Source organism: Emydura macquarii, unplaced genomic scaffold (assembly GCF_026122565.2).
Source record: "Emydura macquarii macquarii isolate MOO-44397 ecotype Brisbane River unplaced genomic scaffold, CSIRO-AGI_Emac_v2 contig_968, whole genome shotgun sequence".
NCBI lineage: Eukaryota > Metazoa > Chordata > Testudines > Chelidae > Emydura > Emydura macquarii.
The window spans coordinates 11,055,403-11,067,869 of NW_027131105.1; the positions used below are offsets into that span (position 1 = coordinate 11,055,403).

Genomic DNA, 12,467 nt, shown 5'->3' on the forward strand with positions numbered 1-12,467 from the left:
TCCATCACTCATGTCCCCCATTTATCTAGCCAGGACACCCTGCACATTTACCAGTATAGGAACAGTGGGTGGTCACAGTCCCCTGACACTTGTTTGCAACCCACAGAACGAGGACTCAGATCATAGTCTGCCCTAAGAGAAGCATTCTGAGCAAGTTAACTTGATCAGTGCAATATTCAGCAAGGACAGGGGCTTATTCAGCCAGGAAAACCTTTATCTTCTCTGAGATCAAACAAGGTATGAAAAACATTGCCATGTGAAAGCCAATGAACTTCAGTTTTGGAAGAGTGGCCTATTCTTTACATAAAAGAATAAAGTGGGCATTGGTAGGCTTATCTTTATGAATTTCACAATCTCATTAGATATCTTTTTTTAATAGTTCCATTGGCATCCTCTTTGATGCCTATGCTTTGTAGTGAACTGACCACCACCATGTCCACATGGCTCAGGGTGCAATGGATTCAAGTCACACAGGCCAGACTTTAAACATTTTTCTAAAAATATGAAGGTGAAGTTAGGTGCCGTATGGGATTTTCAGAAGCACCTAGGCAGCTAACTCCCAATGTCATTTCAAATACCAATACAATGACGTCTATTGCAACATAACGATCATGAGAAACGGGGCACAATCAATGTTTCCCCAACTATAAGGAGCTTCTCGGCTTTCACTATTTGCAGTTATACCAACTCTGGTGCTCAGAGAACTTTCATGTTTACAGGGTTGCTACTTAATAAAACACCCTTCTGATTTTGTGAACTCATCAGCTTTCACTTGAGGAATTTAGAGGATTTCTTCTGTCAAGATGGATGCTTGCTCTCCAAATGGTTCACTGCTCCCTCCTGTTAAAGGCCATTTACACTCTAGAACCCTTTACCAACTACAGAGAACTCCTGACAGCATTCTGGTATGTGATTAGCTCTAGGTCTGTTGTAGAGGAGAGTCAGGGCTGCAAGCGGCAAATCCACAGAGCAGGGGAAAATGGTAAGAAATGAGCATCCTCCTATGAAGTTCCTTAGACCAGTGTAGGGAGAATGTGCTATAATCCAATTAACTTTCTCTTGAAGGGAAATCTAGACAGCAAGAGGCAACACAGGCAGGTCCCAGTAGAGCAGGGAGACTAAGCAAAATATTAGGTGCTCAGCCACAACAAAAGGGCAAATTCCATGGCAAAAATGCTAGATTCAGTAGCATAGTGGAAAAAATCCATGATTGTAGAGTCACAAAATCCACAAGGTCTTGAATAAAATAAATACTTTGAGCTATTGTTTCAGGCTGTCTGTAGATAGAAGTCAATATCACTGCATTATGCTCAGTTTGGTTTTTTTTAGGATCTCCCCATAACTGTAAAGGCTAGAACCACATTTTTTTTAAAAAGGGTAATGTAGGGTGCGGTCATAACCCCACCCCCACAGGTTAAGAAGAGCCCTGATTTAGATGGATTGATTGGATATGTGCTAGAACTGGTCAGGAATTGCTGACAAAATACTTTGTCAGAAAATACGAATTCATTTAAACCAATTTTTTTCCCCAGGAACATATCAGTTTCAACTAAACATTCATTGGGAAGGTTTCTCTGGGCCAGAATGGAATTTCTAATGACAGACAATAAGGAAATACCCACTCCAGAGTAGCAAAAAGCCCAGTTCTTAGGGCACTCACCCAGGATGTGGGACACCCAAGTTAAAGTCCCTGCTCTGAATCAGTCTCTCTCTTGCCCAATGAACGTTTAATTAGTTGTACAAAATGAAACAGTTCCAACAGGAAAGACAGACAGAGAGAGACTGGCTCTATAACCAAGTGGCAATATCACTCATCTTGGATGTGGGAGACAAAGGGACTTGAACCTAGGTCCCCCATGCCCCAAGTGCCCTAACTACTGAGCTAGCGGCTATTTGGGGGTGGGCAGTTTGCTCTGATTTTTCATGAAAAACTTTGCAAGTTCTCAGTTTCATCCCAGTGAAGAAGAAGAAGAAGAAAAAATTTTGACATATCAAAAACTTTTGTGGAACTGGAAAATCATTTCCTCATTCGCTATAGTCTGCTTTCTTGGTTTTCTTTGATTTACACAGCCAGCCTCAATTTGTTTCATAAGCATTACTTACATGCTCTAAAGTTGAGCTCCATTACAGAACCAGTGGGGATTGCTCTGACATCAATTCTATAATGGGATGTTCTTGGATTAATACTGATAGCCCTAAATAGAGCTGTTTTTCATCGGTGTATCTCCTTTTCATCCCGGAGTGTCCAAGGAACATTATCTTGTGTTGCATAGCTTCACCCATCATCACTTAGTGACAAGACTTTCTGGCATTCAGTACCCTGAAGACAGTATACTTAACTGAGATATCTACTGCTACCGGTGCTGTTTCTTCATAAGATACACAAGTCAACAGTTGCCTTAGCAGCTCTGATGTCGTCATTACCTTGCGTGCAATGGTAATTTTTTTAAAAAACATATGCAATCTGCTATCAGAGCACTGGTCTGTTTCAAGAAACAATTCCACAGTGCGGCATCTGTTATCTCATTCTAACACAAACGTGGAACACTATGATTTGCTTATTTTCAAACTCAATTCACGTATTTAAGAGCTCTCTGACAGCATTTTCACAGTTTGTAGTAATGTCCAGTGCTCTGCCGTCAGTGTCTTGCCAATACTAAGGCCCAGGTTTTTAAACGTATTTAGGCATTGCTGTGCTCAGTGTTTACAATGCTTAACTGAGCCCAATTCTCATTTTCAAAAGGGATTTAGGCACTTTGGAGCCTAAATCCCTACCAATTGGATTTAGGTTCCTACAAGCCTCAATCACTTTTGAAAATGAGATTTGGGTTCATAAATCACTTAGTTGTTGCAACACTGAGTACAGCAATACCTAAATACCAGTAAAATCTGGGCATAAGTATTTTCCCCTGTTCCCTAACAACTGTAACAGCTGCCATTAAATACTTTACAGCCTGCAATGGGATTTTGAGACCACACACCAAATGTATAAAAATCTGATGCAACCTATATTAGTGATGTGCTTAGCCTTTACATGCCAAGCCAGGTCCTAAGGTGCAGTGATTCTTCCTGTTTTAATGCATGAATGTTCTGAATTCAGAATCTGCAGCTGTTTTGTGCTTCTCAGTCAGAATCCCTTGCCTATATAAATTGATGATAATAATATAATTTCAAGCTTTTAAATTCAAGATTAAGACCAATTTGTTTGTTCCAGTATGGTCTTAATCAGACAAGATTAAATTTACTGTTTTTAGAAGACACTGAACTGCAAGGCATGCAACATACTGCACAGTACACTATAATTTAATGTCAACAGCACAATACCACTAAGTGTGCAAGGTCCATCTGCTAAGCATGCATATTCTCATTATTACATTATAGCTAAGACTTTAGCGTTTGTAGGAAATATCATAATAGCTGGTAGGTTAGGGCCCTGAGTCATGTAGCACTTCATAAGTCATGAAACAAACTAGTAGAGATGGAAACTATAACAATTTTACTTAAGAAATTGTGTGTTGTAGGTGAAAGCAAATATCCTCTTAATCCACTTTTATAATCTCATTTTGGTCCCCTACAAAATATCTCCCTAGAAGAACTTCCACAAGCTTTTGCCCTAAGAAAATCTAACAATGCATGTTCTACTTTCTTCTCTTTATAAATAGCTCCTGTTTTCAAACACTGAAGAATCAAATCAGGGTGGTATGTAACTGGCTTTCAAACATCTATGCATACCTAAGGGGCTAAATGTATCAGGATTAGCCACTGTACGCAGGAAGAAATTGAGAGCACAGAGAGGACATAAAAGACTTGTCATCCACTTCAGAATCTTCTATTTTCTGTAACACTGAATATCCCTTGGCCTTTCAATCTACACGGTGGCTGTAGTCATACATATTTGTACTTGTACATATTGGTAAGAAGTACACAAAAATTTCTGCATGCTAAACTGGCAGATATGAGGTGTAAAACTAGGTTTGCCAGGTTAACATGGCTATTAAAGCAGCATACCCAGTTTTACTGGCACTAAAATGAAATGTTGGTGCCAAAGATTCTAAAAGAAAGAAATATTAAGTAATATTCCACCTCTGACATTGACTTAAGTTTATTATTCCATGCAATGTATCTTGATCCAAACCATCCAAGTGCATGCTATTCCAACCCTGGGCCTCCCCTAAAACAGCCAATTATGCTGAATAGCGTGATGGTTTTCCAGTTTGGTCAAAACTACACTTTCTCATGTGTGTATGGCATCTGCAGAGCAACAGTCTATGGATGCAGTTGTAGGTCTATAAGGCATTTCAAGGCCTCATCTGTGATGTTACTTGGATATCATCCACAACTACACTGAATTTACTGAGGCTATGTCTACACTGACTGCAGCAAAGATGCCGGCATCAGATCGACTTATCTGGATCGAATGAGTGGTCAGTGAAGACCCACTCAGTCGATCCAGAAGTCGACATACTAAAACCACCTCCTCATGTGGTGTACCGCTGTGTCGACGGGAACGCAGTTCCCGTTGGCGCAGTGCAGTGAAGGCGGCACACAGAAAAGCAGCATAGAAGTTGACGGGAATTATGCAAGCTCTTTGCGTATTTTGTGTAACTCCTGTCGACTGCCGCTGAATCGCCGATGTAAGTGTAGACCAAGCCTGAGTAAAAGAAAAGTGAATTATCCGCTCAGCATCTAGCCCACTACTTTTCTCAACTCTATTTTGGCAACATGTGCTCAGATGCCTAGCTGTAGAACTCACCACATTAATTCTGTGGGGATTCATTTAGATGTTTGAATCTTTGATATGCATCAGAAAGACTCCTGCTTGTCAAAATATTGCCAATGCTTTTCTTTCATTCCCATCTTTATTAATATGTCCTCAACAGAATTATTTTTATGCTCCAAGCAGAACAATTGTTCCAAATAGAAATGAAACTCTTCCAACTTCTTTTTGTAGTAATTTTGGTTTTTTTAAACGAGGCAGATTATGGTCAGGTATAAAACAGGGAGAGTAAAACAGAGTTATACATTTCAACTTGGTTTTAAGATTTATATATTCATTGCAGTCCATTTGCAAGATTTTACTCTGTGGAATAGATTTAAATGCAGTGCCTTCTCAATTATATTAGTGCAACCCATTAAAATCAAATGTCTATACAGATTATCTGAGGGCAGAATCTGTCCCACATTAGCAATATAAAACAATAATTTAGGGTCAGATTCTATCACTCTGTCTCATGTTGGACTCTGTCTACTTTACTCTGAATAGTTTCACTGAAACAATAAGACTACTCGCAGAGCCAGGTAGTATTCAGCATGAATAAAAAACATCAGAATCTGGCCCTGCATAGAGGAAAATGAAGGCTTCCTAATTAGACTTGTAATAATACTTTCAGAAAAGCCTAATGACTAGAGTGAACATTTTAAAAATGCAGCTCTGTCACATTCAATGTTTTCAAAAGAATAACCTGGCAACCAGGCATTTCTTCATATCCAGCTTGTTCACTGCAAGAGACAGGATATTCTTCTACTAGAAGATCCAAAAATCTGTTTCTGTGGAAGCTCTTACGTTCCACCTGAAAGAGTTCATAGTCCATTTCACATAGTATATTAGGAATGTATACAGTTCTTACTAGATGAACCTCAAATGTTAAGCACCCAAATGTTTGACTGCCACCAGCTGAAGTAAAGGCTCCACAGGGAGAGACATACCCAAGGGACCAGAAGGAAAAGGGGACCAATGACTGAACACCAGTGGAGCATGAGAGGAGGACAGCAGGGATGCATAAGCTAGAGAAGAGAACCCAGCAACAGCAAAGCACAAATGGAATAAGGAGGCTAGATTATAAAAAAGGAACAGAACCGGTGTGAGGAAGAAGACAAAATGAAGAATAAAAAGTGTAATTAACTTTTCAAAAAGGAAAAACTTACTGCATTAAAAACCACTAAATACAAATTAATTATTTTCCAAATATAATTTTTCCTTGTAAACAATTGCTGTAGATGCTGAAGTGATGTCATGTGGTCATGAACAGGCGGGGAGGCTGTCCATGAGACAGTCTTACTATTAAGGCTTGGGCTGCACAATGGAAAAATTTGAGAGTCCCAGTTTTACAGAAATCTTACTGTAGTATTTGGGACTATTACTGTGGAATACTGTAGAGTAAAAAAAATAAAAATAAAACATGACTCCCTGAACAAACACTGAAAAAACAGCATATGGTCAAACTGAGCCAAATTTTCTAAAATTGTGAGACAGAATATAAAAGTCTATGAGGCATGAAGACAACAAATGTTCTCTGCCTCTCTTGTAGATAAAGGATAAAATCGTTTACTGGATCCTGGAGAAGGGGTGAGACATCCATTTGAGTTAATCAGGGGGGGAAAAAGGAGGAGGAGTTGTATTTTTTAAGGAAGACATTCTGCATAATCAGTCTAAATATGGGTGGGCTCAATAAAAAGATCAACCTTTTAGCTTTGTGTAGGAAAAAAGTCTATATTTTTGACTGAAACCTACAGAATTTCTACTTTGGGATTGTACACCAGACATAAGGAAAATATACAGAGAAAATTTCTTTTATAGTATCATGATCTGAATTTATTTAAACAATTGGGGACAAAGGGGGATAATGTTCCATTTTAAACTTTCTTCATATAAATCATCAGTGAATGAATTTAACCCTAAACATGTTCGTACACTACTGAAAGCTTCATACTAAGCTGTAAATGTGACCCAAAGATCATTCTGAAAGAATTTTCCATGCATTATATCCCTACCATATAAATAAAATTATGATATTTACACAATAATTATGTCTGGGCATGACAGTGTAAATCAACACCTAGATATTATAGCAATGGGCTCATTAAAAATACCCCATAGAGTCTAAATCTACACATACATTTAACTGTGTGATCCCAAAGAATGATTTAATGCCAAATCCTTATGCTTGTAATCTCACTGATCTTTTCTTCTACAAGTAAAGCATGAATTTGGCCCTTCGTGTACAACATGAACATCAGAAATATCCTGATGCAGTATATTATTCAAGAAAAATAAAGTCAGGCACCAATTCCAACGTTAGAGAATCAATTCAGTACAGACTCATTTTGCAATTAGTTCTTACCAGGATTTATTTATTGCACTGTATACCATGCACATTCCAGGAGAAGAGTTTACTCTGGGATTCAGTTGGGAGTGGTAGTACAACTCTAGAATTGTTATCTTCAGTAAAAAGTCCAGTATTTTGAAAGTCTACAAGTCTATTTATTTATACATGTATGGATATAAAAGAACAGACACTGCATTTTAATTAATTTGATATGAAAGTGTACAACTTTGGATCAAATGGAATGAAGAAATGTTTGGCAGAATTATTAGGTAGCCCAGGGTTTTCTACAGAATGTATAGTAAGTAGAAATGTTACTGTACCTCTGTCATACACTGATGGAATCTTAAACAGAAAAACTGCAATATAGTGTATATTCACAAGAATATGTTCACTACATATCAGAATCACAGAAATGTAAGGCTGGAAGGGAACTCAAGAGGTCATCTAGTCCAGTGTTTCTCAACAACCGGTCCATGGACTGGCACCGATCCCTGAGATTTCCCTGACACAGTATAGGAAATCAGTGCCTGGTATCAAAAAGGTTGAGAAACACTGATCTTCTGTAGCCCCGTGCACTAAGGCAGGACCAAGTATACCTAGACCACCCCTGACAGGAGTATGCCTAATCTGTTCTTAAAAACCTGCAGTGACAGGGATTCTGCATGCTCTCTTGGAAGCCTGTTCCAGAGTTTAACTACCCTTAGAATTAGAAAGCTTTTCCTAATATCTAACCTAAATCTCCCTTGCTGCAGATTAAGCCCATTACTTCTTGTCCTACCTTTAGTGGACATGGAGAACATTTGATCACTGTCTTTTTTGTGAACCACCTTAACTTATTTGATGACTTATCAGGTCCCCCATCTCAGTCTTTTTTTCTCAAGACTAAATATGCCCAGTTTTGTTTAGTAGTTTTTAACTTTTCTTCATAAGGTCAGGTTTTCTAAGCCTTTTATAATTTTTGTTGCTTTCCTCCAGACTCTCCCCGATTTATCCACATCTTTCCAAAAAAATGGTGCCCAGAACTGGACACAGTACTGCAGTTGAGTCCTCACCAGTACCACAGGGAGCAGGTCAATTACCAAGTACATCTTACTTACAACACTCCTGTTAATACACCTCAGAATGATATTAGCTTTTTTCACAACTGCATCACATTGTTGGGTCATATTCAGTACTGGATCCACTAAAACCCCGAGCCTTTTCTGCAATTATTATCCTAGCCAATTATTTCCCATTTTGTATTTGTGCATTTGATTTTTCTTTCCTAAGTGTAGTACTTTGCAATTCTTCTTATTGAATTTCATTTTGATGATTTCTGACCAATTCTCCACTTTGTCAAGGTCCTTTTGAATTCTAATCTGAAATGCCAGCAACTCCTCCCCAGCTCAGCGTCATCCACACATTTTATAAACACACCCTTCATTCTGTTAGCCAAGTCATTAATTAAAATATTGACTAGTATGAGAGTCAGGATGGACCCGGTGGGACTCCACTAGATATGCCCTCCCAGTTTGATAGCGAATCAACGATTACTACTCTGAGTACAGTTTTGCAACCAGTTATACAGACACATTATAGTAATTTCATCTATACCACATGTTCCTAGTTTGCTTATGATAGTTCTGCCATAAATTACATTTACCATACCCATTTGTCCTGCTCTCTGTCTACTGATCTCTCTCTCCCAGGACTAATTTTAGTCACATTCCAAGCCTCTAACCCGCTTCAAGTAACTTTTCTTTTATTCTTCTTCACAATTATCCTCGTTTGAGGCTCAGAACAAATAATATTCAGTTCAGAATCAATGAGAGGTTTAAGATTTAGTATCTTCCATATTATCAAGGTTAGAAACAGTTGGAATCTCAACTTTTTTTTTTCTTAAACAATTTCATAAAACAAAAACAGAGGGCAGGGATTCAAATTTTGGTCTTGACCTCTGGGCCCTTATTTCCTTGGCCTACAAGGACAGTGTTCTCAATTCCTGAGAATGCCAGGGCATCTTACTTTGCTCAAGCATTCACATCTAGCCAACCTTTGATAGAGTCAAATCCAGCCAATACGAACCCTTCAGTGCTAAAGATGGAAGAATCCTAAGAGGATATATTTGGCTTGCTTTTAATTTTATTCTTATTATTAGTAACAGTCTTTGTTTTAAGAAGTATCATTTAGACATACTATACATACATACATTACAAGTCATGTAGAGGGTAACCTGTTGATAGGTTACAAATGGAAAGTAAATTTATTTTTATTTTTAAATTATACATTAAAACATACTTGATTCCAGATACTAGTAGACCTTGTTTTTTCTTTTCTTTCTTTTGTTTTATATAGAGAGAGACTGTATATAGAACAGATGCAGTGCTATGATAGTATCTTTCCTTCCCTAAGTGGATAATATTAAGGTGAAACCAATTATCAAATAGAGTAAAGTGAATTAGCTGACTCCATGGAAAACTTGCTAATTTTTTTAAATTTGGAGGAAAAAAAGGAGTAAATTGATCTGTGATGGCACTTATTTCTCTTTGGGGAGTGTCTTTGGTTTCTTAGGTTTTATGTCCTGTGTTTTGTGTGTGCAAGAAGCCCAAAGAATTTATGTTCCCTAATTAGTTTTTCTTCAAATCTTTAAAATGTATAATCCAAAAAGTGAAAGAGTTTGAGTCACATTCTGTCAACCTTTCACAGAATAGTATCTTCTTCCTTTAGCAGTCCCATGCATTTCAGTGACACTACTAACAGAATCAGGCTTTTTTGAATGTCAAAGAATTTTATCTGAATTCATTAAAAAGAGTTATTTTTTCTTAACATCACTAATTTTGTACACATTACATCATAGGGTGAATTTAATAATTGCAGAGGGTGGACCCAATCCCAAAACCTTCATTATGTAAATAATCCTTACAAAAATAGTCCATTTGAAGTCAATAGGACAAATCATGTCAGTAAAAACTACTTCCATGAGTAAGTAGTGCAATCTTAGCCCCAGTTGTTTTTATATCACATTAAAGGCAGTATATTGTAAGAAAGGAATACATACTTTTACTGGTGTCTCACAAATTTTACAACATATTCTTTTGTTCGAAGTCTTACCTTTTTCTGAAGGACATTGATTTTTCTTTCCTTTACTTCTAACATGTCTTTCATGTCTCGAATCTCTCCAGCCAAGGTTCCCTTCTCTTCTGTGAGGTCTTGCAGTTGTTTTGTTTTTTTATTAAGAAAAGTTTCTTTTTCTTCCAGTCGTAATCTCAAGGCATCAACCTGTAGTCAATAAATGAAACACAGAGACTTTAAGGAAAGAATGTTAGTAAAAAATAGTTAAGATTACATACGCTTTTCCATTCTAACCCAGTCTTCTGTAGCATATGAAACCTTCATTTTCTGGACTAAGGTTTTCTGGGCTTGGGTCTCTGCCCTAAATTGAATTTTTTAGAGAATGAAATGAATATACTTTCTCATTAAAACATTATCCTTTAGCATTGTGTTGTTTTGTTTAACAGATCTAAAACAGTGAAGGTTGGGTTCCGAAGTTGATATTGGACATCGAAACAGCTTTCATTAAGTTGAAGAGCCTATGAATAATCTAGGAAAGTTTATTTTGATTTGATAAAATTTAGAGACCATTGAAAATAGCAATACGTGAACATGCAGTGCATTTTACTCTGAATTTTCTTGCTGAAGTCATGAAGTACACAGCTTGGGAAAGTCATCCTGCCTATTCAATACCTGAGTACCAGACCTGAAGAGTGAAATAATTAGTGAAAGTGCCACTGAACAAAGGAAGGGTTTCAACAGGAGCCTTTACTTTCTTCACTGTACATCCTGTAAAACTGTAAGAGTATATCCTGTATTCACTGCAAATCTTGTAAAATAAAAATTGGACATCTCTGAAGGCCTTGAAGGAAAAAGGTTCTTTCCTCCAGTCCTTTTGCGATGGTACTTAACCAAGTTGTTCTATATTATGGAATTTCTTTTGTACTTTTTAAAAACAAACTATAAAATTCCATAAAAATTATTAATAGGTTAAGTTTACACCGATAAGCAGCCCAAGAGTCAGGAAACTGCATACAGAACTTTAACTTTGTCATTTTCTGGGTTTTTTGAGTGCACAACCATGCAACTTCATGTTCTCTTAACATAGGTTGTTGATGGAATGTATTAGTAAGATAAAAATATATATATGAACAATTGTCAAACTATGGTCAGCAGAGCACTTTCTGGTGGTCTGGAAAGAATTGTATGTCATTTGATACTGGTTCCTACTTGTGTACAGCTGTTTCTACAGGTAGCTAGATTTTTCATTGCAGTTAGGAGTCTGGATATCTGCAGAAGCACCTGATAAGAAGGGGGAGAGCCAGCCTACCTGTCTACATCAGAAATAAGAGGAGAGGAAAAAAGACGCGATCTTCAGGGACCCACAGATATAAATGGGACTGAAGCGGACAGCCATTATTCGGAGTAATCAACAGGAAAGGAATGTCCAGTGAAAGGAACAAAATAATCAGGTAGCATAACCAGAGTAAGCATGGGAGGAGATGACCAGATGGGTAGGCAGCATGTTTCAGGAAGCAGAGAATCAAGGATCTCGGCAACATGTACACTGGAGAGTAGAACCAGGCAGCCAGGAAGTAGGTACAATATGAAGAAGAAAGAGGGCAAGGGTTACAGACAAGCAAATACCAGCAGGAGACAGGGGAACAGAAAAAATGGAAAGAGGGAGATGACTGAAAAAGCAAAAAAGACAGTGTGACTTTTTCAAAAAGGACTAAACGATTATTGCACTAAGCAGTTAAAATATGTAAATGATTTTCTCATATGACATTTCTATGTAAACAATTGCTATCCAGTAGTTGCCACAGGGATATTGTATAACTATACGTGGAATAGGAGTTGGGCTACACAATTGTGAACGAGAGGGGAAGAGGCCCACAGGATTCTATATGAACACAGAGTCTGCACTAAGACGTAGCTTGGGACATATTTACTATCCATACCATCAACAATCAAACTTTATTGTGCTTGAAATTTCCTTATTGTGTCATGATTTATGATAATCAAAGACATTTGATGTAAAAGAGTTGTCACAGCTTCTTTAAAATAATAATAATTGCCCAGATTCAGCAAAATACTTAAGCACATGCTTAAGTTAATACATTTGAGAAATTCCATTCCAATCAAGCAAAGCACTTAAGCACATGCATAAGTACTTTAATAAATCAGGTCCATAGGAACTCATAAAGCTTCTTAATTATGATAGATATATACATATATAACAGATTGCAAAATTCTGATGATGAGGAGGTAAAGGGGAAGTGAAGTCATGCAGACTGAACAGTAAAAACACTACTGGAAAATGTAATATAG

General features: G+C 37.5%; 1 protein-coding gene across 7 annotated transcripts in view; it reads right to left on the minus strand.

Moving 5' to 3' along the window:
• Window positions 1-12,467, minus strand: part of ERC2 (ELKS/RAB6-interacting/CAST family member 2) — a 685,232-nt gene that overhangs the window by 383,114 nt on the left and 289,651 nt on the right. For all 7 annotated transcript variants that reach the window (XM_067544466.1, XM_067544470.1, XM_067544472.1 and 4 more), the window contains one exon: window positions 10,197-10,364. In XM_067544466.1, coding sequence (XP_067400567.1) covers window positions 10,197-10,364 — 168 coding nt within the window. The remainder of the gene's footprint in view (window positions 1-10,196; window positions 10,365-12,467) is intronic.